General features: G+C 39.6%; 1 protein-coding gene across 3 annotated transcripts in view; it reads left to right on the top strand.

The window, feature by feature from the left end:
• Positions 1 to 6,431: 6,431 nt before the first annotated feature.
• The window catches only part of LOC121949926 (zinc finger protein AEBP2-like), a 35,253-nt gene continuing 14,406 nt past the window's right edge, over positions 6,432 to 27,278 (top strand). Inside the window, exons 1-6 of one of the 3 annotated variants that reach the window (XR_015777056.1) lie at positions 6,432 to 7,092; positions 8,505 to 8,715; positions 9,749 to 9,856; positions 10,181 to 10,356; positions 13,030 to 13,154; positions 20,857 to 20,924. Coding sequence is in view for 2 of the 3 variants with exons in the window: in XM_042495791.2 (XP_042351725.2) it covers positions 6,554 to 7,092; positions 8,505 to 8,715; positions 9,749 to 9,856; positions 10,181 to 10,367; positions 13,030 to 13,154; positions 20,857 to 20,924 (1,238 nt within the window). In the remaining variant the exon portion in view is untranslated. Of the gene's footprint in view, positions 7,093 to 8,504; positions 8,716 to 9,748; positions 9,857 to 10,180; positions 10,368 to 13,029; positions 13,155 to 20,856; positions 20,925 to 27,278 lie in introns of all 3 variants that reach the window. The other 2 variants (XM_042495791.2, XM_042495792.2) reach the window with 2 other exon arrangements.

Genomic DNA, 27,278 nt, shown 5'->3' with positions numbered 1-27,278 from the left:
GACAGCACTCCCACACTGCTGTATTTAGAAACAGTGGCATGCTCAACAATCTTATGCAATCTTATAATTTGGTGGATATCTGGAGGCTTCTCCATCCCACCGCGAGGGATTTTTCTTATTTTTCCACAGTACATAAATCCTATTCCAGGATTGACTACTTTTTGATTGATTCTAAGCTACTACAGTCAGTTGTTGACTGCACTTACCATAATATACTAATATCAGACCACGCTCCTGTTTCATTAAGTCTTGACTTGAACCACAAGAGAGGTGAATATAGCTGGCGTTTGAATAATGCACTATTAAAAGATGAAAATTTCTGTACTTATCTCTCTGATAAAATAGTACTGTATTTAAGCAGCAACGATACGGGCGAGGTGGATGATTCCACTCTGTGGGAGGCCATGAAGGCTGTCCTTAGAGGCCATATAATATCATATGAGGCAATAGAGGAAAAAAAATCAAAGGAAAGATTAACTGAAATCGATGATCAATTGACCAAACTAGAAACCTCATACAAAACTGAGCGTAAACTAGAAGTACTTAATAAAATAACAGCCCTACGGTATGAATATAACTCTATAATGTCAAAAAATGTATCAAAATTACTAGTACAAGTCAGACAGAGATATTTTGAGCTTGGCGACAAGCCACACAAGCTATTAGCCCGCCAGCTGAGGCAAATACAGGCTTCTAGAGCCATACATTGTATCAAATCCGAAAAAGGAACCTTGCATACTGACCCAGTGAAGATCAATGAATGTTTTGCAGATTTCTATGCTAATGTCTACAAGTCACAGGGCGGCCTAGACCTTCAAGCCTTTAATGCATTCTTTGAGAGTCTGGATTTACCTAAATTATCATTGGACTCAGCTGATATGTTAGACAGAGCCATCAATCTAGATGAGATTACCCAGGTTATCTCTTCCTTTCCAAATAACAAAGCACCTGGTCCAGATGGTTTTAATGTAGAGTTTTTCAAAAAATTTGGCTCTAAGGTGTCCCCGCTGCTCTTACGAATGTTCAATCACACAAAGTTATCCTCGGCTTTGCCACCTACCTTATATAAAGCTAATATTTCACTAATCCCAAAGCCAGGCCGTGACCCTCAGATGGTATCATCATATCGCCCGATTTCGCTATTATCCATCGAAACCAAAATTCTTGGAAAAATTCTTGCTAATAGACTTAAAGAATGCATACACTCCATCATACATCCAGATCAAACTGGCTTTATGCCCGGTCGACATATGTATTTTAATTGTCGCCGCCTTTTCAATATACTATATGCCAAGCATTCAGGAGAGGCAGTTGTTATTTCACTGAATGTGCAACGCGCGTTTGATCAAGTAGAGTGGCCTTACATGATGTCTGTGCTCAAAAAATTTGGATTTGGACCCTCTTTCATGAAATGGATTGAAATAATTTACTTACAACCGACTGCATCAGTTATTACAAATCAGAATATCTCCCCTCCATTTGCAGTTCACCGTGGGACCCGTCAAGGTTGCCCCCTCTCCCCCTTTTTGTTCGCAATTATCATCGAACCGCTCGCTGCAAGTATCAGACAGAGTCCTTTAATCTCCCCCATTAACATGTTTGGCTATAAACATCATCTTTCATTATATGCAGACGACGTCCTCCTGTACATTTCTCAGCCACAAGCATCAATAGCTCCTCTCCTGACTCTCATTGATAAATTTGGTGGCCTCTCAGGATTTTCTATCAACTGGGAGAAAAGTGAACTTATGCCCGTCTCCGCAACAGTTAACAAGACATACTTGCAATCCATTCCATTTAAAAAATCCTACAAAACTTTTACATATTTAGGAGTGACTGTCACCAAAAATCCAAATGATCTCCTCCGGTTAAACTGGCAAAACAAAACTGAGCAAGTCAAAACTAATGTCGAGTTTTGGAGAACCCTCCCGATATCTATGGTTGGGAGGATGAATGCAATCAAGATGATTGTATTGCCCCGCTTCCTCCGCCTTTTCCAGTCCATTCCATGTTTTATTGCGCAATCATATTTCAAACAGTTAGACTCGATTATTATACCTTTTGTTTGGAGTTATAAAACTGTTAGAATCTCTAAAAAACACCTATCAAAACCAAAGGATATGGGAGGTTTCGCTTTGCCGAATTTTAAGTTGTATTATTGGGCGGCGCACTTATCTGTTCTTGCATGGTGGAAGAAGGGCCCTCCCTCGGAGGCAGACATCTGCCCTGCATGGTTGTGTATAGAAAGAATGCTTTGCAAAAAACTTCACTATCTGCTCTTCTTAACAGCCCTACTACTGTTAAAAAGGAATGCTTTAACAGCAGTTTTGTAATTGGCAACACCATAAAAATCTGGAAGCAGATAAAACATTACATTAAGGCTCCAAAAATCTACCTGGACACCCCAATATGTGAAAATCATTCTTTTTTGCCAGGTCTGTCTGATAGTGTTTTTCTCCTCTGGAAGCGGAAAGGCATTTGCAATATAGGTGATTTATATATTCAAAGCATTTTTGCCTTGTACCCACAACTTGTAGCTAAATATGACATTCCCAAAACTGGCCTTTTTCGATACTTTCAAATTCGAAATTTTGTCAGGACCCACTTATCTAACTTTGAAATTCTGGAAGAACACGGGGTCCTTGAGGCAATAAATAAGTTTGACCTTGCTACTAAAGGGGCAGTCTCCTTCTTCTACCAGATTTTGCACAAGAATACTCATTTGAACGCAGCAAACATTAGGCAGGCATGGAAAGATGAACTGGGTGCAGAATTGAAAGATGATGTATGGGATGAATGCTTAAAAAGTATCCATAACTGCTCTGTGAATGTCAGGCTTTGCCTTATACAGTTTAAGACATTACATCGACTGTATTACTCTAGAGAAAGATTGCACAATTTCTTTCCCGATGTTTCACCCATTTGCAACAGATGTAAGTCAATGACTGGTAATTTAATACACTCTTTTTGGTTTTGCAGCAAATTATATACATGTTGGAAGAGTATTTTTCATTGCTTTTCTATGGCTTTTGGGAAATGTTGGGAGCCTAATCTGCTTGTGGCCATCCTCGGGGCAACTACTCCCCTATCCTCTGCTAACAAATATGAGAAGAAGGCTATCCTATTTGGAACTATGATTGCAAAGAAGTTAATTCTCCGGGCATGGAGGTCAGACTTTGCACCCTCGTATGACTTGTGGCTGGGAGAAATGGCAAATATGCTTCACCTGGAAAGACTGAGATTTTTTGAATGAAGACAGGGGAGATATATTTAAAAAGATGTGGGATCCGGTGCTGCAACTACTTCAACGATAGGACTACTGTGTCCACCACTGTGAAACGCCTTGCTGTGCATATTCCTTATTATACCATTCACCGTTCACTTTGCAGTTTTTCTTTAAAACATGTATGTCTAATTTGTTGTCATGACTGTGGTCTTTGTTACTTCTCTGTGTGATGAGCTGATCATGTTTGTGTTCTACTTGTTTATTGTTTACTTAGGGGGTGGGGGGGGCTTTTTGCCCTTTTTTTTCTTTTCTCTTTCTTTTCTCATATGTTTGTTCTGTGTTCTTTCTCATCATAAAAAGCAATAAACATATAAATAAAAAAAAAGATTAGCACATGTAAAAAGTAATCAAATAAATACAATGTCAATGGATCCAGGATTTTGTTTGTGTGTGTGTGTATGTGTGTATAAAGTGTAATTATCAGAGGTTTACTGTTGTATATAATGTACATGGTACTGTAGGATGGGAAGATGTATTCAACATATGGTTACATACTAGATTTGATTTTCAGTCCCTCACATTCCATTTGTTTTATATTATGTTCAATAAATGTTGCTGTTCTTAATAAGCTATTCTGTGTTTTTGGGGGTTTTTTTGGCAGCTAACTGTAGTTAACAAGCTGATAATAAAGCCATAAACTTACTCACTCATGTTCATAAGCTCAAGTTCAGCTTTGTCAGCTTTGTAAAGAGCAAAACATCATGCTAACATGACTCAGGGTCTGGCTATTAAAATGTGTATCCCTGATTTCAGGTCACAAAAAATAAACATTTAGAGGTTTTAGTTTGAATAATGGAGTAATAATTAAATGTATTACCTTCATCAGAAATAAATGTAGAATGGGTCAGTGGAATGACTAACGCAACCATTTTAAATATTGAACTGTGGCTCCCTCTTGTGGTCATTTTGCTGCAGTAACTTTCCCCAGCCACAGACTAAAAGTGAAGAGGCCCGTGGACATGAAATCTTGGCGTGTGTCCTAAAAACAAAACAGTAACTATTTCGGTGCATTTTCAGTATTAACTCTCTAACCAGAGTTAATCTCGGTGCGTGTGCGTTTTGGGGCGCAGAATTTACAGAGACTCTTAAATTCACCAACATTTCACTGACTCTTTCAGCTGAAACTGAAACATTCATTAGAAAGCATCAATTTCATACGCATATTTAGTTTACTCAATAAAAAACATGGTCTAGACCTATTCTATATGAAAAGTGACCTCAGATGACTTTGTTGTGATTTTGCGCTACATATAGAATATATAAATATATGAATAAAATCCATCTGACTTTTCAGGGGGGTGGCGGGGGCACGATGGCGCCTGGCCTTGATGGTTTAAATAGTGAAATAAAACTGTCAAGACTAAAATAGATAGGAAAAAGATAAATCGTGGGGCTGTTAAACTCCTTGCCTACCCGCCAACGGGTCTCCACCATCTGCTTCGGTATCCGGCTTGTCCTCCACATTAGCATCAGGCTCAAAAAATAGGCTACGTCCTTCTCACCGCCGCATTCTGGCTCTTTTCCAGAGTGAAAAAAAAACTGAAATTGAGGAAATATTTTTCCGCATTTTAAGCTCACTGTTCTCCTTTTCTCTCTTCGCCTTCCCTGGTGCTGCTCCAGTGGTCCACCATTTTTTAAAATTCATTTTCTGCTATGAGGAGAATGATAGCCTACGTTAGGTCAGTTCTCAAGGTAACATGACTCATCGTCATCATCACAGGCACAGCAACAAAACAACCATTAAAACTTTTGTTATAATGAAATAAAGTACCCACATGAATTTATTAATATTTCAACACAGGTACTAGCATAAAGTTAAGTATTTCTCTGATTTAAAAAAAGAAGAAGGAGTAAAGGCTGGATGTTACAGTTGGTGGGGTGTGGAGGCCCCCTAGAGGTCGGAGGCCCCGGGCACCGCCAAATCGTGGGTTAATGCCTGTTTGGCAACAAAGCAATAAAACTTTTTATTTTATTTTTTTTTAATGGTTGGATTAACTTCTTGGACTTCCCTTAATTCAAATTAATTAAAATATGAGTACCATGTCTTTGGTAGGTAACCAACCATTTCCATCACCAAAATCAACATTCATATTATAGGCCTAATTGTAAAAAACAAACAAACAAACGTCTTAATAGGACTCTTAAATTCACCAACATAACATTTCATTGATTCCTTCGTCATTAATCTCAACTTGTATGCATAAACTTCTCGTAATTTGTACATTTGTATCAATTTCGTATTACTGCTATATCTTAAAACTTTGATCAATGATACAATTTTTGTTTTATTTTATGACTTTTGTTATTTAATAGGGAAGGTATCTTCACAAGCCATTTTTGGCAACAAACCTCTCTGGCACAGTTCAAATTTTTCTTCTTCTTCCTCTTTTTTGAAATATACATTTATGTGCAGAAAAAACAAACTTTTCTAAACTTGTTTGGGGCTCCTGTGCAAAAAATTGGCTGTCAGGCCCGTGGCCTTTGGCCTAATTTGCCAAGCTGGCAATCCAGCAGTGGTTGAGTTTTAGATATTGATCAATAAAAACCTCTGGATGCATCCAGAGGCTTTCTAATGAGCCACCCATGAGTTATAAATGGAGATAAGATGTTATTGATTGATTTTGGTCCAGATTCTCTGCAGGCTTTGCCAGAAGTTAAGTGTTCTGCCAGAGGAGAATAAAAGAAATGTTTACAACCTAGTTCTTCTTATTAATGGACCTTTTTCACAGCAGACATTTTGACTTCTCAGTGAAAGAATAAGCACAGGTGGAATTAATAACATTAACCTTTCCAAGTTTCCCATTAAGTGAGCCAGACAACATCAGGGCCTCCTCTAAGTGGAATGCAGCCGTCACTAATGTTATTAAATACACCTACACCTGTGCTTTTCCTACTATGCGTGTCAAAATGTCTGCTTTGAATATGGCTTTTAACTGACAGCACTGGTAAAATTATTGCCATTGCATCCTGTCCAAGACCCTCTACGGATATAATGTTATACCTTAACAGAATTACAGTAACTGTGCATGACGCCTTAATAATTTGGGAGCCTTTGCTGTGGTAAACAAAGACTTCCATATTTAAAAGAATCTTGAAACACATGGAAAGTTTAAATACCAACGTCAGAGCTTCTCCTCCTCGTGCCGCCTCTGACCAATCAGAGAGCAGGCTGTGTGAGTTGACCCACCCTTCTTCTGCAGAGGAGCATTTCGGTGCCACGGCGAAATTTTAATACCGAAAGTGTCTCACGGCCCCTCCGCCGCTGAAATGGCTGCTGCGGCTTCAGAAGAAACACCCGCGCTGAGTGTCGGGAACGATGTACCGCCTGTCGAGACAACGGAGAGCACCGGTAAGGAGAAAGAGAAGGCCCTCGCCGAGCCGGAAACAGAGGAGCCCCGCAGTGGCGTAGAACCGAAAATGGAAGAGGTGTACGCGGAGGCCGACGAGGAGAAACCCGCTGCAGCGGCAGACAAGGCCGCGAGCGAGGCGGTGACAGACGACAGTACGGTAACTGTGAACCAGGAGGCGGCGGCAGCCACTCCTGAAGAACCGGAGCAAAAGCCGGAGTCCCAGCTAAACCCGGGAGAAGGTAACAATGAAACTACTAACGATACCGCGTTAAAAGAAGCCAAGGAGGACCTGGGAGAGGACAGCCGGTGTTCAGTGATAAACTGCGAGAAGAGTAAAACAGTTTGCGAAGATGGTGAGAAAGCCGGAGGAGGGGAGCTGGGCGACAAGAGGCGGCCGAGTGTCGAGGTATCATCCTCGGATGGTGAACCGCTGAGCCGCATGGACTCGGAGGACAGGTTGGTTGTGGGAAATGAATGATCAGTGTTGAGCGGTGTTACAGAAACGTTAGCCACGAACAACAAGTCAGTATTAGCAACTCGTCTTTTAATGAATACAGGATAACAACTTAGTTAGCTAACGTTAATTAGAGTGCTTGTTGTTAACAGGCCAAGCTTTAAAATGTACACCTTCATGTCACGAACCACAAATGTCAAATCAACGTGTTAATTTCAATTTCAACGTGTCATATTTTCACATCAGCCAGTAACGTCAGACATGTTTCAAAACCTGTTCAGTTAGATATGCTCTGCTTGAATAATAATGTTTGTGCCTAATGTGGTTTTCCCTTGAAAAAGTTAACCACTTTGATCAAAATGCCACTCCTCCTTCATTGATCCATAATCTTTTTGCAGGTGTATAAAAAGTATATACTATAGAAGAGTGCATTTCAAAAGTTTAACTGCTGGATGCAAGATGGCTCCTACCTCACTAAAAAGTCAATTATCAGCATGTTTATGGGAGAGTTTTCCCTTGTCTCAGTCACACTTGTGTAGCTTGCATGTGGGACCGTTAATGGCATCCAAATTAGTTGTAATGTCACAAAATCATAGTGCAGGTCAAGGTCTTGATTCTGTTCAATTAGATTTTACTCATATTGCCCAATATCTAAACTCCCAGTTTGCCTCAGAGGGCTTTACAACATTCAACACCCTCTGACCTTGGACCCTAAAATAAAAACAGCTGAAGTGATGAAAAATTGAAAAAACCTCTGAAAGCACAACTGAGGACAGATCCCTCTCCCAGGACGTACAGATATGCAACAATGTCTTGTGTAGAAACAGGGCAACAGTATTAAATTACAGAATAGACAATCCATATGACAGATTTCAAAGTAAACGCTCAGAAACTTCAGTAGATGAGTGGGAAGACAGCTTTCTCGTGTCAGATTCTACACATGCATTATTCTGCACACTCAGGGTCAAACATCCAGGGTAAAAATTACATTTATTGAAAGGTATTTCTGCCAATCCCCTTCATAAAATGTGATTAAAACATTGGTGTTAAAGTGTAAACAAGGAGCAGTCACTTGTTGAATGAGTGATGAGTTAACTATTGCCTACTAGCCCATTGATGATGTTGACAGCACAGCAAATTAATAATCTTGTGCTAGGGATATTGAATGCAGCACTGTAATGGATTTGGCATGAGTGATAAAAGTGGCATGCATGAAAAATCAGTTGCAGCCTGAAGGCTTTCACGCATAGTGACCATTTAATGTGGCTTGTAATATCTGCACCTGTTCTTCATGGCTGTTCAAAGCCTCATCTAAGCAATGAAGACGATGGCCTTGGCACACATGTTTTATAACAGTGGGACTGTATTCTTCCTTTTTCTTTTCTTGGTCTACTCACCTTCTCCTTCTCTGTAGTATCAGCAGCACCCTAATGGAGATGGAGAGCATAGTGTCGAGCGGGCGCTCCACCCCTGCTATGATGATCGGACAGAGCAGTGCCAGCTCCTCTGGGCCTAAGACAGTGGCTTACCCCTGCTGCTGGGACCTCTGTTCACAGTGCTTCAACTCAAGTCCTGATCTGGCTGAGCATATAAGAGGCATTCATGTGGATGGACAGAGGGGAGGGGTCAGTAGATTTAAAACTTTGTGTTGATCTCCTTTATTCTGTCTGAGAGGTAGTCGGGCAAGATAATGTCCCTTTTGGCTGTAGCTTAATATTAAGGGGCGCATGGTAGGTCACCTGGTAGAGCCGGTGCCCTTATTTACAAAGGCTATATTCTTGCCGCAGCGGGCGCAAGCTCCACTCCAACCTGCGGCCCTTCGCTGCATGTCATCGCCTCTCTCTCCCCCTTTCACGCTTAAGCTGTCCTGTCAAAATTAAAGGCATAAAAAGGCAAAAAAAGTCTTAAAATTGACAGTCCAGACACCCAAGACAGAGTAAAATGACTTGCTACAATTAGACTGCATACAACCGTTGAGTGTTAAAGAGTTGGTTCAAATTGCTTCGTTATCTTGAGATGACAAAATGATTACTCATGATTTCGAGATAACGGTTTAAAAAAAAAATAATAGCAAGCACAGCCATTGTCGGCTTCTGCAGCTGTGATGATCATAATCAGAAACAGATTTATTGCCAAATATGTCTTTAGGGGATTTTGCCTAACAAAGTAAAAAAAAAAAAGAAAACGTGAAAAAGTGCAGAATCATAGATACAAAATAGAAAATTACAATAAAAATATGTAATATATACCTCCTTTACAATGAAAAGAGTGGGGCAGTGTTTAAAACACAGAGGATGGAATGTGCAAAATATGGACTGAAGATTGTGCAATTGTTTGCAGTATGTCGAACATGTGCAATGCAAAAATGTCAATCAATGTAACATTGATTTAGGTTCACAGTCACATATTTACATTTTCTGTTTCTTGACATAAGAAATACCAGAAAACACTTGGACCCTTTCCACTTGAGGTTTCAGCAAAATCCCCAGTGTCCAGGGAATGGAAGTTAGGAGTGGGATTTATATAATTTGAGAGATCTCTCTTTGTGTTTCTGTCCAACAGTCCCTCTCCAAATTGTCATGGAAATCAACCTCTGTTTTTACTCTGCCCCACTCTTTTTCTTTTTCTCCTTTTCCTCTTTTCATGTTTGTGTCTCAGGTGTTTGTGTGTCTGTGGAAGGGCTGTAAAGTATATAACACACCATCCACCAGTCAAAGTTGGCTCCAGAGACACATGTTGACCCACAGTGGAGACAAGCCCTTCAAGGTAAAACAAACACTCTAACTAGGATACAATATATATTTGCAGCTGTTTCCCCAGTTTGTGATCATCAGTGATATGATACTGATCAATATTTATAGTATCAACATCTAGCCATTATTTTTGTTGTTTTACTACTAAAGATGTCTGTATGCAGAGGACAGTCCCCTTTATGTGTATGTTGGTTATATTTTGTGATAGTAAATGCATGGTAGTGCCTGACCCTACTTTGCCTTAAAATAAAGTTAGTAATTTGATTAAAATGTTGTCATTTTGCCCTGTTAAGTGGCAAATATAACCTATATTCTTTTTTTGTTTGCTGTGCTATAGTGTGTAGTTGGTGGCTGCAATGCCAGCTTTGCTTCCCAAGGCGGGTTAGCTCGCCATGTCCCCAGCCACTTCAGCCAGCAGAGCTCCTCCAAAGTGTCCAGCCAGACCAAACTGAAGGAGGAGTCCCCCTCCAAGGCTGGACTCAACAAGAGGAAGAAACTCAGGAACAAACGCAGGTGCTCCCTACGTACGTACCTAACAGACACACAAACTAACCCTATTTCAAAGTGTCTCCCTCTTTTCTTTATTGGGAAGGATTACAGGCTGAACACATTTTTTGAGCCTTTTTCTGCCATGTCTGTTGTGCGTAAGCTGATGGTTTCAGCTTCTAACTAGGGGCTGGCCGATAGTGGGTTTTCAGGGCCAATACCGATACTAATTATTAGTAGTTAATGAGACCAATAACAAATATTTGGAACCAATATGCATTTATAATAAAAATAAAAAATCTTTCTGTCAGTACATAGAATTTGAAAAAAATTCCAACGCAAAATCTTGTTTAAATGCCTTTTAGCAAAAATCAAAACTGAAATGTTCAACATTGAATACAGCAAGTTCCCAGCAACTTTTTTTTGTCAAATGAAAATTCAAATGGAAAATGAATAAACAAAAATATCTCCCTGAGGTTTTACAGGGTAAAAGTTCCTCCCATGCTGACACTTTCTCTGCTCTTTTTAATTAAGTTATTTTATCGGCAATCACGAAAATAAAATGCCGACACAGATAATCTGCAGAATGCCAAAAATCAGCCCCAGTAATCGGCCAGACCATTAATCTGTCGACCCCTACTTCTAACCACACTTATCTGTTTGTTGGAGAAGCTAGAGCTGGACAGCACACACACAAATGGCTACATGCTATTGTGCCAGCTACACAGAGAGATCCTCCCCATGGCAATTTATTGCATTTCAGAGAACAGCTTTTTAATCTATTTGCATAGTTCCTCTCAGCTGATGTGTCTGCGCTCATGTTGATACTGATACTTGGCTCCATGGTGGCATGTTTTACCTCAGATGGCTTGTGTCTGCATTATGCACACTCAGTTCTTTTTTTTCTACTTTTACACCTTTTGCTTGTATTAAAATTCAGGCAGCTGTAGTTGTGTATTGATGTCTAAATATGTATGAAGTTAGATCACAAAAATGTTTTTTTTTTACATTACAGACAGATTGCATGTTGCAGTTTTCTGCTGTCTTCATAAAACATCTCTCTCATTATTGTATATTTTACACTTTTAGTTAAGGATTTATATGACCGTTATTATATCCATTACTCACCCCATGTTGCCTTAAATTCATGAAGAAACTTTGTTTATATTGCACGCCTCCATGGAAAACAGAGACTCCAAAAAAGGCGAACATTCTTCATGTATTAAAGTCTCTAGGGATCATCTTTAACAACAGCAAAACTATATCAAAACCTGAGTACAACCACTTCCACAACTCTTGCAGTATAATCTGACTCTTATTTATCCAGTCATATGCTCAGTGCTTCCTTTACAGATGCATTTTTTCACTAAAAGGTTATAATATAAAAAACTTCTGTTTATGAGTAGTGTAGTGGCTGTTTTAACATACCAAAGTTCTTAGGCCATTTAGTCTGCAAGGTGTTTGGGCTTTGACTCCAGACTGTTCCAGTTCTGTTTGTGAAATCCAAGAACTCACATGAGACGGGGAAGAACTTGAAGGTCTATTGGAGAACACAAAAAAGGCAGGCAAAGTCCTTAAAGTATTACATCTCGTCTAGTACACTACTGTCTTGATGTCCTGTCCCTATGTAATGTATTGTTATTATACACTGTAACACAACATAACACGGTCAAAAATTAAAAACTATCCTCACCAATGCAGACTTCTCGTCATCTTCAAGTACAAGGTCAAGACATTCTGTCTTGTCATGCGCACTTAACTGCCTTATGGCATCATACCTGTGGTAAATAATCTTCACCCGTATTCTAACATAAATAATATAATAAATAATGTAAATGTAAGCAAATACACAAAAAATGTTGTGTAAATATAATAACACCTGAACCTATATGACATGCCATTTACCAACGCAAACATTTTTACCAAGTTTAAATTATGTGATCAACATCTTGACACTGACATTTGAAAATGGCATGTTCTATGCAAAGCGCTCTTTTCTCATTTATGACAACATAAAAGGGAAATTTATGGATATGGATTATGGAATAAATGACAAAGAATCACTGTGACCAAGAGTCATATATTGTCCATTGAGTGCCAGTGAGATCCTGTGCAGAGACCTGGTCTCACCTTGATGGGTCAATTGAAATTATTGTAAAAAGGAAATAGTTTCCAGAACCTCTTCATGTGATATGAGAAAGAGGTCCCAGTAAAAGATGATCATACTTCTGCTAGTTTGGTTATTTAGCCCAAATAAAGCAAATGTATTGAAACTTGTAGGCTTTCCTCTGTTTTAATTCTATACTTAAGTTTGTATAAAATTGCTTTGCATGGATCGCAGCCCAAAATCCTGGATAAATATTTTGTACCAATTTGAAATGTCACGAGGACTATCGTTGCCACTGAATATGTGCAGTGAGGCAGTTCTTCAGAGCCCTAAACCAGAAGAATCTCATTACTGCAGCTTTCAGTGGAGAGTTGTACCTCGTTTTTGGATTTTTGTGTTGGTGCAAAGCAACATTTAGAAACCACAAAGGAATATCATTTTTCAGTCATGAGATTATTCTGACGTAGTTATGGTTAGGTACAGAAAGACTTGGAAAAGCCCTGGAATTTTTATGTACTGGGCCACAGTGGGAACCCTGATGTTATGTTTGTTTGACTCTGCTCTCATCTGAGTCTGTCCTTTTCTTCCTCCAGCGAGGCCCCACGACTTCTTCGATGCCCAAACCATGGATGCTATTCGCCACAGGGCCATCTGTCTCAACCTCGCCACCCACATCGAAAGTGTGGGCAACGGCCACAGTGTGGTCTTTCACAGCACGGTGAGCAACTTTGCTACTTTTGTGAGTCTTGTAGGTGTTTGCCTCCGACTGCCTGTTTCCATTTTAATGGGTTTAAACACAATAAGTATCTGAGGGAATTCAGAGATAACAGTGAGGATGCTTTCTGATTTTCTTGGAGAAACAACCAGATGCATTCCTCTTTGATGGATTAGACTAAATTAATATGTTTATTTTGAACATGTCAATAAAACAAGAATAGGAAAAAAGGGCACAAAAAGTAAAAAAGAAAAAGTTAAAGAAAAAAAATATAAATTTAAAAAAGTAATAAAATAAAACAAATACATGTATATAGACAGATAAAGAGATATGACATTTTGTGTGCTGTATGCTTGACACAAAATGTTTGCAAAAAACCAAACATCGTCTTTACTGCTCTTCAGAGCTGCCGTTTCTAACTTTTCGAAAATAACAGAAAAGTTGTCATATTTGCTGAAACTGTTACTATATCCACACAGTCTTACATGAGACAGTTAATATGTGAAGAATCATGTTCCTCTGCCTCATCCTACTGCTTCTGATGGCATTTGCAAGAATCCACTGCGGCTAAATGAAAACAACCAGCCCGAGTCAACAGTCTCTAACGCAGCTGTCAGTCATGTCAGTCACCATTTGTGAACTGCGGTAAAACTGTCAAACAAGGCAGCGCTGAACAAGTATGAATCAAGATTCTCTTACTGCATAGCCTCTTTCTCGCTTCAAATGTTTTCTGAGACACATTTTGGTTTACCATTTAGATGTAATATGAGAGTGTTTGTGACCCAGCTGTCATGTCAATAACAGTCAAACCAAAATCAAGCCCACAGGCCAGAGCTGGACTTATTTTGCAGCTAAATGGTTTATAGTTTATAAAAGTTACCTAATGTAGCTATAATCAACATGTAGCTGTACATGTTAAAAGTTAACTGTACTGCATAAATCGAATATAACCTAAGACATCATAATATGAAAAGTGAATGCAGAAAGGCTTGTTTCAGGTTTAGTATTACATACTGGCATTTATGGCTGCAACTGTTGATTATTTTATACATTTGACAACTAGTTGTTTGGTCTATAAAATGTCAGAAAATGGAAAAAAAGTGTTGATTTAGTGTTTCCCAAAGCCCAAGGCAACGTTCTCAAATGTCTTTTTTTGTTCATAACCCAAAGATCTTCGGTTCATTGGAATAGAGGAGTGAAGATTTACGCACAGTATTTACTCAGTTTTATATCAAAATCATAATTAATCTTAAGTATAGTAAAAACACAGGCTGTCTGGTCATTTAATGTGCATGATTGTTTTCACATTTGAGTATTTATTTATTTTTTTTTAAGAACGTTTTTTATTTGATGTCACTTTCTTTTCAGACAGCAGGGGGCATGAAAGAATCACTATTTGAAAATCCGCCTCTTTGCAGATTTTTTCCTCGTTGCACTTGAAGTGAACCTTGTGAATCGCCCCAAGGCTTGATGTTGTTTTTCTCTGAATCACCCTTCATAGTTAAGACAATTGGATTGTTTTTGTGTATTGTGCTCAGTTCAATTCTGAGCCCAGTGCATGATACATTATTAATGAGCTCTAAAATGCCTTTGCACCTTACTATTGAGGGCATATATGAGCACTCACATGGGGAAAAAACTATTTTTTCCAGTGAAAGATTTTCCGTCTCTCACTGAAAACGGCTTCAAAGAGTGGAGGAATTAATTCCATATTAAGGAGGGTCAGCGGTAATAACACACTGGATGTGAATGGCAGGTCTTTTTTTGAATGACTGCCTTTTTTGTGCAGTTCCACTAGGGAGCGCTCTGCCTCCTGTTTAAGACCCTCATGTTGCATGAGGTGGAAAATGAAAGGGTCATCATCCATCATCCATGTTTCTTACTCTTAAGTCAGTGACAGTGATTCTGTTTATAGGGGGTACATTATGGCAGAAATATGTCCTTAATTATCAGTTTCTAGAACTCTACTCAGAAAATTAGCAATGTAATATTTTCCCCTCAATGAGTTACCTCATAAATAAATTATACATTTAATGTGGTTTGCTATTGTACCGTGCCACCACCAGCGAACCTAGCCGAAACGGTCTGTTTGCAAAGGGGAAAAAAAGTCTACATTTTCACCTCCCCCAAGAGAAAAGTGAAAACATTTTCTGAAGCACCTCACATGTGATTTACACCACATACACAAAGAAACACACACAGGTAGAAGATTAGTTTACAGGTAAGGGCAATAATGTTTAACTGATTAACATATTAATAATTATGTTTTCAGAGGTCAATATATATCACTAAATGGCTAAATAATGCAGAACTGAGTAAAACAAAGCAAAGAACAGAACACCTTAGATTATTTTATTAGTTTGTGTTAAAAAAAACCAAAACAAAACAAACTTCAATAACTTATTTTGTTTTTTCTTAATTATGCTTACTTGCGGAAACATTCATTAATACAACAGAAATTTTCAGAACAAAAACCCCATGCAAGAAGAAGATCACATTTTCACAATGCTTCCACTCAAACTCAGTAAACAATTAATAATATTGATTCTCCGGTGAGACAATCAGGAGTTTTATTGATTGAAAAATATGTGTGCGTGTGCCAACAAGGTCACAGACAATGTAAGAGTGTGATAGACCTGCAGGTTACATGCGTCTCTTCACGTGTCTCTTAAATGTATATTTTTTATTATATAAACAGATATCCATGAAACTCTGTTGAACATCTCTTTCCCATTCATTTAAAGGGATAGGTTCACCCCAAAATCAAGAAAAAACAAAACGTATTTTTCTTTTTACCTGTAGTGCTGTTTATCGTTCTAGATTGATTTGGTGTGAGTTGCGGAGTGTTAAAGATATCAGCTGTAGAGATGCCTGCTTTCTCTCCAATATAATGCACTCAGCATGTTGGGCTCAAAGAGTCAAAAAATATATTTGCAGCAATGTCTCAAGATAATCCACAGGCCTTGTTGTGAGTAGTTTCATATGGGATTTCATTTCCTTTTACAAGGAAGGAAGGAAGGAAGGAAGCGTGCATCTACGGCTAGCTCACCTAGTTAGCCGTAGATGCACGCTCACTGAGCTAGCTAACATTACAGTTCAGCTGAAGAGGATGCCATTAATGTTTACATCTCACGCTGTCACGAGCACGAGCCTCTTGTCCATGCTTCCTTCTGCAAAATGGTTTGTTTGTAGTTCAGTAGAAAATAGTACCTACATGACACTGCTCACAAGTTGAGCTAAGTTCTTCAAACATATTTTTTGGCGTGTTGAGCACCACAAGTCAAGGGCCATCTAGTTCTGTTATATTTGAGAGAAGGCAGACATCTTCATGGCTGTCTGATGTCTCCAACACTCGGCACCAAAACAATCTTGGCTGATAAGAAACATGTATAATTTAAATTTTTGAGTGAACTGTCCCTTTAAGGATTTTGTGAAAACGTGTAGTGTTGAGTACAGTGTCAGAAAAACTCACTGTTTATGTTTCTGTTCATGCTAAAGTGTAATTAGAGTGTTGACATCAGTGCTACTCTCCCTACAGTATTTGTCTGCTCTTTGCTCAGTCCCTTTCAACTCTTCTCTGCTCTGCTCTCTACAAACCTCAGCTGCTCATCAGCAGCCAAGAATTTTAAAAGAAAAGCTCAGGGAAAAAAAAGAAAAGAAGTGAAGATAAAGCTTGGGAAGAGGTTAAGAGAGGTAACCACATATTTGGACACAAACTGAGAAGGAGGAAGAGCCAACCAGGGGAGGGAGAGAAACAAATGGAGAGAAACAGAGACTTGGAGAGAAAGGACAAGCAAAAGGGGGTTAAGTGAAGTTCAGGGTCATGGAATCGGAAGGAGATCTAGCCAGTTGGGCATACATGCTCCTTCTCTCTAATCCCTGAAGGATTGTGGTGGAGAAGGACTGCGGCACTGCGTCAGACCCCAGGCCCCAGCGGACCCTCCCAGGCCTGGGGAGATGGAGTAGAGCTGTGGGGGTTCTGTGGAGTTTGGCTAGTGGGCCTGCTGACACGCCAGAGAAGCTCAGTCATGTTTATGATGGGATATTTTTGTTATTGCGCCAATCTGCGTCATCCACAGCCTGACCCCCTGACACTAGACAGGCACCCAGTTTTAGCAGGCCTGCCCTCCCCCGCCTTTGGTCCTACAGTTTGCACTAGCTTGTTTTGGAGCTGCACTAATATCCACTGTTCACTCCCTATTTCCTCCTGCGCGCTCTCTCTCTCTCTCTCTCTCTCTCTCTCTCTCTCTCTCTCTCTCTCTCTCTCTCTCCCTCCCTGACTCTCTCTCTCGTCTATTGAGGATTAAGATCTGTCCCTTAAAGCACCAACTGCCATCATCAAACCACTCAGCTCACAAATCACTTCATGCTGCCTAAACACAAGCCCACTTCTTCATCCTTTGCCTTTACATACATGGTCATGGCCTCTTCAGGTGTAGCCTGAGCTTGTGATTATTAACCTGGTGCTGTGCAGAGCCTGAGGGCACAGGTTAACAGCTATGCATTTTTAATTAAAAGGGCAATGAAGCAGCTGCTGCTGCACTGAGTCTTAGCCGCAAGGCTTAAGACATTTACTGTAGGGCCCATAGCGGCCAGCTCTAGATTCAGGCTAATGCTGCTGCCAGGCTCTGTGGATGAGTCCGAGAAGTTGTCTCTTCTTTCTCGCGTGGATCTACTATGGAGCAGCACTAGTCACCCAGGCTTTGGTGGGAAGCTCATAGATAAAAGCAGTAGCAGCTACACAAGAAAATATTTTTTATTAACATATGAGGGGGAATTCAGTATGTTTTACATCTTCTAATGGGTAATTTGGAAAGCTCAAAGAGGGGTCTCTAATAGCAATTTAAGTTGATCTTTATATACAAGTGATAAGAAATCGAAGAGACCTGAGAGAGAGACCTGTTTCGGAGAGCATACAATTTAACAACAGTTAGTTACAGACAGATTAATCAAGACGGTACATACAGCATATTAGCAGAAATGGAATTTAACATGCATAACTATGTTTTCATTAATTTAGATTCGCCTGAAACTAAGAATCGTTGTGTTTTCATGACCTTACAATAAGCGTTTCTATCTACAAACAGCGGTTCCTCTTCCATGGGGCCTGCCATGTTGTTTCTACAGTAGCTCAGTTTTTGTGTCAGTCACAGTAGCTCTCCTCACCGTTAGATGCCACTAAATCATACTTAAAGTTTAATGCATTTAATACATCTAAAATGTTGAATACAACATTGCACAAAACCCAGAATTACATCAAGTTGAATACACTAACACACATTCATAAAAAACATAAGTACATGTATTAATATATAGTTTTTTGTAAAAAAAAAAATCTGACTCATTCAAATAAAAACAAAAAATATATTCAGACAAAGTAAGTAGATAAATCAAATAAAAGGTAGAGAGCTTAGATCAGTCTAGTATTCAGACAGTAATAAACTTGTGCAATTCTACATTTGGCTTAATGAGGGAGGTAATTTTATCATCTGAATTAAAAATGGCTCATTGAAATAAAAAAAAAATGGGCAAGCTGATTAGACACCTGGTTTCCTGTAGACATGGAAGGCATATTGTACAGAGCCAGTAAAAATTTACCATTGGAAATTTGTGTGTTCGCTTTAGTAAAATCAGCCCAGTGGAGAAAGCTAGATGTCACCAACTTACTTAATTGCATTGAAATGCATTGATGGAGCAAGAGAGGGGGATGGCACTGACATCACAATCCAACCAATGACATCATGCTTACATGTTTGCATGCACGTGTCAAAAATCATGAGCGAACATTGACTACATGTATCACTCTATTTCATCCTTTCTATGATTCACTAACACGGAAACAAGCGGAAATCACCACAATTTTTTGCCCACAGAGGCAGACTGTTGTAGCATATTTGATTTTTAAGGGTCATGGGTGCTAGTTAGCTTAGATTTCACGCCAACAGTATTTCTGTTAAAGTGAGAGATGCTCCAGTCATTTTTCTGTTTCACCGCTGAAGCTGTTACTGCTGTGTTGCTCTGCCCGCTTGTTCTCTTTTTCCACTCTAGAGAGTTTTATGGCTGAACACTGTATTACAGACAAAAGGCAACAACAGGGCTGATTCGCCAACTTGGCTGCTATTTGCAAAAGATTTTCACAGACAAATATTAAGGCACAAAGCCAATAACAACAAAACTGATGTCTGCTAACAGCGCCTAAATATTTCATACAAAAATAATGAATCAAAGTGTGGCTGACAGCTCTATACCTGGAAGTTTATCAAAATATAAATTTAGATTTGCACACTTTTTTGCTGCTCTTGTACTCACAGTGAAGTGGGAGGAGCATATTTTCATTGTTTTTGCATTGTTCTAGATAGAAAACAAAAATATGGACCTGAGCCGGAAAAGATAGTTCCAAAAATTGATCAGATTAATACATGTGTGGCTCAAAAGTGGGAGGGGAAGAAAAGCCGTGAGGAGGGCAGTGATTCTAGGTCTTTGTCTCTGTCTGTGTCTCTTGTCTCAGTGGAGCCTCGTCCCTCCTGTCCTCAAACCAGTTTCCATCAATGCCGCAGCTGGTCCCTAGAGTCACAAAAATAATTTCAGATATTCATGTGCGTAAGCGAAGTTCTTCACATGTGAGCTCATTCCCCTGTCCTAAAAATAGACATTCCTAACAAAAAAGAGCCAATTGACGCAAGAGGTTATATCTCTGGCTATTTTTGACTCTCCTGGTTATTTTTCTAGCTTTACTTTCCCCTCACTGACAATATTTGTGTGAATTCCAGACCAGTTTTACTATAAACACGCACAGCATGATAGATGAAATGTTATGCATGAAAAGAGCCAAATATTCAGGAAGTCTGGTATTGTCTCAACTGTATTTTCACAAGAAGAAAAGCCTTGAAGCTCGTGGTTGTGTTGGCAGATTAAATCTTGAGTAGTTAAACCAGGTGACAAAACACGGCTGGAGTGAACACAACACGCCATGTTACTGCAGCAAATGTTAGAGAGTGGGTGCTGGTCTCTCCATCAGACGCACTCCTGTCTGACGCGTCTGGTGCTGACATAATCCACAAACGAGAGCAGTGACTTGCTTATGGTGATAACTGCTCAGTGAATACCCCATGTCTATCTTCTTGACTCTCAAGAATGTCAGCCGCGATAAGCAGTTCTCTGTTAAGTCCAGATACTCAGGAGATATCGAACTTTTGTCTGAATTCCTCGGTCTTACAGTATGTTGCAGGGGAACGCGAGATAAATCCCGTTGAAAATAGAAATCTCACTGAGCTCTTGCATGCATTATTAAGAGTGCTCACATTGCTTATTAGTGTAATGATCACCCACTGTATCACTTGGTGAGATGTTTGAGGCATGTAGCCTCATTATTCGTTAGACGGACGGGGCCAGGGTGGGGGCATGTCTTTGAAGCCCGTTCTCTACAGCCAAGAGAGAATGCTGCAATAGGAGCCAAACCTAACACTTTTATGCTAATCTGACGCTTGTAAAATCACAACCTGTCTCGGAATTATCCATAATATGTAATTTAAATCATATGCCTGTCTATACGTGGATGTGACTTCTTTTGGTGAAGCTGGTTACTTGCTATGCGTGAGCCAAACACTACAGCAAAGACAAACTGAGTGAAATGATAACAAGAAGACAATTTGTCTTTGGCTCTTGGCACTCATTGTATGTTTTTGCTTGGGCTGTCTCTGTGCAGGTGCTAGCCAGAAGGAAAGAGGGATCTGGCAAGGTGAAGGTCCTCCTACATTGGACACCTGAAGACATGTGAGTAAAACTTCCCCTGGCACTTTACCACACATCTGCATTAATCTTTGCCTTAGCCTAGAACATTTTACAAATAGAGAAATTGATTTTTTTAGAGCAAATAGAACATGCAAATTCTGCAAAGATCCAATTGTAATTTTTAAAATGAGTTTATCATCAGTACTCTTAGGTGAAAGAAGAATAAAAAATGCTTCACATGCCATTTGTACATTTTTTAACAAGGGAAATGACCACCTCCTCACCCTTTATCCTAAATGTGCGTTATTTAAGATAAAAATATTTTCACTGCTTTATTTTGCAGTCAACCTTTTCCAACAGGGATCTGAAGCTGTTACTTCCATGTATGCTGCCTTCAAAGGCACCAGATTCCTTTTTAAAAACAAACAAAAAAAAAATTTTAACTTGCGGAACACAGTGAGTTATTGATCTACCGCTGTCTCCATCCACAAGTCCAAATTAACACCAAAGTCACACAATAACACAAACAAACTAAAGGATCGAGGCAGCGTTAACCAGCAACTCTCACATTCTGTGAGATAAAATGACTGTTTTTGTTAAGGGAAGCTGGTGGCTTTGAAGTTAGCATAGATAATGGTTTTAGGTGGCTAAAATACATTTAGCTGCTGCTCTAGTTCACAGCAGTCGGAGGACAACGTCAGGATCTGGACCTGGACCATGGCCAGTCTATTAGTATTAGTGACTGCAGAGGGAGGGGATGGATGGCATGTTAACAAGGGGGATGCATTTTGGTCATTTCGCTATCAAGGGGGGTAGCGCCCCCCTTCATTCACCCTAAAATTGCTTAATTGATTGTAGTGAACTCTATAGCAGATATTTCTGGGTAAACATGCTAGATGACCCAGCTCCCTGCCAAAGTTTTTTTTTTATGGTATCTTTATGCCTGTTGCAAAACAGGTAGAGGTGGATTTGAAATACTATTCAGTATTTAAATGTAAAGCGTTTTTATTATTAAAAGATGTGTCCATAAACACTTTGAGATTTGTAGAAAACCTTTAAAATGTCACTGATCCACAAACAGGCAACTCAAGATCGCATTTACAAATCTCCTCCACATGCTTACCATGTAAAGCCTGAGCCTGTCACACAAACATTTCCTTATTGAGCAGCAGGGTGCTTGCAAGTGTAAGTGAACACCAACAATGTATACGTATCTCTGATAGTTTTACGACTCTCATTTCCATCCAGTTTTGCTCTCAACATGGTGGCCTTCTTCCGCGTCATGATTTGCTGTAAATCCTTCCAACCTTCCACAGTTGGCTGATCCAGTATTTTTTCTTGGAGAGCTCATAAGTGGGAGGATTCCAGGTCCCCTTATAGACCATATTACACTAGCACCCCTGCTTGACGCCCTGGGGCTCTCCTCAAAGGGAGCTGAGGGCATCAGCCATAATAATGGGCCATCATCCTCACTCAGTGTTATACCACGTTCATGCCTGAAGCGCTGATGGGGAGAAGTTTGGACTTGGCAATTAGAAAGTCTTCTGCGTGTCTCTTTGAGTGTGGAGCTGGTTCTATAACATCTGATTGGCTTGGTCTTACTTGGTTAAACTTATTTTTTTTTTGTATTTTGTAACAGTATGCAGTAACCCTCAAATTGCGCAAATTTAAATTGCGAATATTAAAGACACCTACTGGAAACATGTAAACTTTGGAGAAAAAAAAGTTTTTATGCTCTTATGAGGTTGTATTTCAGGGGATTCAAAAAGCCATATTTTGCAAAACTGCAATGGAAACACTATTTTTGTTTCACGTGATGCTATGGCTATTTACTTGTTGGTAGGAAATGGCTCTCTTGGGCATGATGCAGCATGTACTCCAGGAGGTGTTATTGCATCACATATCTCATCAGAAATTGAGTGGATCTTCCAGAAGTTTTGAATCTACAATTACTCTGTGAGACTGTGGACTGTCACCTCCCAGAAATCCCTCGGCTGCTCCCACGTATAAGGGGCTTGGCTTTTCATTATCTTTGCCATTGCACACCTACGTCGCCTTTAAAAGGAAATGATAATGGCTAGTGCAGTGGCTGCAAAGTTTTGCACAAATCTGAAAACTACTCTGAGCCTAATTTTGTTCTTTTTTGTGGCTCTAATACATTTTTCTGGAATTTCCAGTGTAAAAGTGTAGTATTTTGATATAACCTCTGCATGAACTCGCACTAAAAAAAAATCATTATCAGCCCATTGGGGCATGAGCAGCTCCACCCAGTCCTCACTATCTACATACCTGTTCCCAGCTTAGCCTCACCAGGCTCAGCTCACTTAAGGTGAACATTGGCACCGCTTAAGCCCCAACTCAATTAAGCAATTTGGCAGAAGGGCAGGCAGATTTGGCACTGTGCTTATGAAATAGGTCGGTCTCATCAAGAGAGAGAGCTTCACAGAGCGCTGTAACATTCAGCAAGGCTCTTACTCAGGGGAAGCTCCCATCACACTTCCAACGTTCCCATTAAAGGGTTTGACTGCACGGCCTCCGAGTATGATCAGAGTGCTGAGAGGGGAAGCATGAAAGAGAGGAGGAAAGAGGGTGAAGCATTTGGGAGATGAGAAGAAGTAAGCAGAAAAAGGTGAATAAAGAGAGAGGAGGAGGCAAATGAGGGGAAAAGAGAACAAGGTCAAAGGAGACAAAAAAGAGGTTGGTAAACAAAGAGAAAAATGGATTTGGTGAAGATGGCACTGGCCAAAGAAAAGCAGATGATGCATCAGGAAGAAGATTGCAGCTGACATCTTCCAATGAACATACTGTAGCTAAATCCTTGTTCTCTCAGCCTTCTGGCTGCTTCATCCTGCTTTCCTTTTCCCCTCTCTGATCCACCTCTTCTATCTCCTCCTCACCCTGTGTGTGGGAGTTTAATCTTGTGCATAGAGAAATAATGAGGGGAAGGGGGAGGAAAAGAAAGATGAAGTTTGGTGATCAGTAAAAACTCCTCAGATTAATTCCAAACAGAGGGATGTAGATGGATATTTATACTGATACTCAAAGACAGATATAAGCAGAATAGATGAGGGAGAGAATGGGGGAGACGGAGAATTGAGGAGGGTGAGAAATGAGAGTGGGAAGAAAATGGTTGTGGGAGAGAGAAATGTGAAGAAGAAGCAGAATGAAAACGGAGAGTGAATGATGGGGAGTAAACAAGAAAGATAGAAAAAGAGGATGTGATGCTTTTTGGCTCGGTCTGTGTGGGAGAAATCCGCGATCCTACTGAGTCACATACTTTCCTTTAGGGAAAGGCAAGCAAGGAGCTCTATATGACATTCAGAGCATCAGTGTACCACCAAACTACTATTTGCTATGTCAAGATGTAGTAGAGCAAAGGCGTCCTGAGCAGACAGTACCTCTCTGTGCGTTCTAAGCTGAGCTTCTCTGTTCTTTGTTTTGACAGCCAGTCTGGCTGTGCATGCATGTTAGAGCATGTAAACCCTCTGTGAGTGTATCCTACTTGATTTATACAGCGGTCACCTCTAATAACCAGATGAAATCCTGACTCCTGAGAGTGGCATAATTGCGTGTTTAGCGAAGTGTAGTACCCATCCTCCATCCCGAGTTTTACACCATTAGCTGTCAGCAATGTTGCCATTGCACACACTGTTAACACAGTTAGGCACTAGCATGGCTAGCTGCTAGCCACTGGTTCGATCACCTCCATGTTGAAAACCATGTACAAGCAGCAATCCCAGCTCACACCTGGAACACAATGCATGCGTGAGTGGCACATTAGTTTTTTGGTTTTTTTTGGACTCCCAGCTTCCATGTTAACAAGTTAGAGCAGCCACTCTGCTTGCATGAGCAACGCTGGTCAGGCAAAGATCTATGCACCACTGGTGGTGCAGGAGTTAGTGCAGATGTGAATTAGCTCCATGAGTTGGTTAAAACTTTCACTTTAGGCTGAGTATTTAATATTTCTAGTTATTAAAACAAAGTGTGAAGCTGTTGTGACGTGCAAGCTTAACCAAGCATCTGTTTTGTCAGGCTGCGCCCTCAGATAAACAAAGTTTAACTTTTGGCAAACACAGCAATGCGCATTGCATGTCATGTGATGAGGAACAACCAACCACAGCAGGTAGATATTATGCTTTTCTTCTTTTCTTCTAGTCGATGATAAATATGGAGAAGAAGTTGATCATTTTAGCACAGGGATATTTAGAGCTGCACATCTGTCCTAGTGACAATATTTAAGGCCTGATACACACTTAAAAAAGAACAGCTCTGAACTCAGGATCTCTGGTAAGTAGGTTATGATACAGTGCTGTTGGTCACTTAGCAACCTCAAATGCAAGCTGCTTTGGTACCTTTGTGTGTGTCTAACATTGGACTTAATTCTGATAATCCCCATTTAATCAGCTGGACATGCCAATGATGCAGTTTAAGATGAGATGAACACACTGCACTCCCTACGTTTTTGCTTTTGTATTTTTGGTTTTTGGAAAGGCTAAAAAAGGTACCACCCTGCATGCCCTTTAAATTCTGTATTTTGCTCATAGCACAACACGAACATTGTTTCACCATATGGGAAAATCAAAAGCTTGTCAGCCATGCGATTGCTGTTAAGGGGAGCGATTTTGCTTAAACTGTTTTGAGACTGGGATGGTTGATAGTGAGTGTCAGTTCGGCAGAGTTAATATTAGTCTTCGGCTCAGTGTAATGTCCTGGTATCTGGCAGGCAATACTGTGGTCATTTAGTCCTCCATCGAGTGACATGACCCTCAACACAGAGGTCAACATCAAGTGCTGTATGTGTACGTGTATATTTCTCAGTCACTGAGTCAATGATTAGCTGTGTGAATGTGGGAAGTCATGTTTATTAATGCTGGAGCAAACCATTCACATTCTGGCTGACACTCATTAACTCCATTTGGATTAATGAGTAACTGATTAACATGAACGACCAGCGGATCGCTTAGGAAGAGGAGGGGAGTTGGGTGGGTTGAGAGAGAAAGAGAGAACTATAATTGCTGTCTAATCTTTGATGGATGGGTGAATGGATTCCCCTGCATGCTGTTAAATGCTTCAGAATAACAAATAGTAAAATACACTAGTCGGTGACAATGAACGCCTCAAGCAACTGAATGCATGCTTGTACATCATTTTGGTACAGACTACACGGTGCTTATCATGCTCAACATGGGTTATCTTTTAAAACTGTTGTAAGATAATTTGGGATTTTTTTTTGCTTGCTTTGCTTTTATTGCTTTGTTTGTATTTAGTTACCAAAGTGCACAAAGAATGTCACAAGCTGATAGTGCTTCCTCAAGTTTATTACAACTTTGATAGATGGTGTTTTCAAAATAACATCAAACTACGCATGCTAACAGAATTGTAATAACGATAATAATAAACTTGATTCATTTAACAGTTTTCATTCAAGAAATGCAGCACAAAGTGCTTTACAATAAGGGAATTATATGCACTGAGTGCTTCACATAAAAATCGACAAAAAAACATAAAACAGGTCAACAAGGCAATTCAGTATAAAAGGACATTTAAATAGAGTTGAAAGTTAGCAATAGCTTTAAAGTCTGCAACACATCATACTTAAACTCTGTATTAAAACTATATTAAATTGCATTGTCCCTATCAAATAAGATAGATGAAAAGAATGCAAGTTAAAAAAAAACAAAAATTAGATGAAAACAGAAATGATGGAAGGCATCAAAGCTCAATATGAGCAAAATCATAGAAGCGTAAAACCATAAATGACATCAAGTAAGATAAAACTTCTTAAAAACAATATCAACAATGTGAAGCGTTCTAAAAGAAAGAATTTTAAGGCATCATCTGGAAAGTGAAGAGATAAGTTTTTTGCTTTAATTTAAGATTTTTTAGCGAGCTGGCTTCCCTGATATGTGTCGGTTGTATGTTCCATTGCTTTGGGGCGTAATTGACAAAGGCTGCATGCCTGATTTTCTTTTGGTTGTTGCTGGGAACCTAAAAAAAAATCCCACCAGCAGCAGATGATCAAAACAGGAAATGAAACAGAAACATTTCCAGCACTTCAAAGACCACAACTCCTTAAGCAAATTTCCTCAATCTAAACATTTTGGTATAAAAACTAATGAGAGTATGAAACACACATAAATATAACCTAAATCTCATCATTTTATGGGAAAAAATTGCATCAAATTCAAATATGACTTTTTTTTTCAATCTAATGTTTTCATTACATAAACCTCCCAACGCCCGAGGAAGAAGAAAAAAATCCAGGGAACTCCGTCACATCAAATTGGCAACGCTAATTCAGCATGCAGAATAATGGCAAAGATCAAGGATCTTTAAATACACTAATGATCCATAAGCAACATCCGTTTGAGGTGTGAAAATGCTTTCCCTTCTATG

This window comes from Plectropomus leopardus, chromosome 7, assembly GCF_026936395.1.
Source record: "Plectropomus leopardus strain MGB_pleo_1.0 chromosome 7, ASM2693639v1, whole genome shotgun sequence".
NCBI classification, from domain to species: Eukaryota; Metazoa; Chordata; class Actinopteri; order Perciformes; family Serranidae; genus Plectropomus; species Plectropomus leopardus.
The sequence above is the reverse complement of the archived record's forward strand: the minus strand, read 5'-3'. Positions and strand labels throughout refer to the sequence as shown.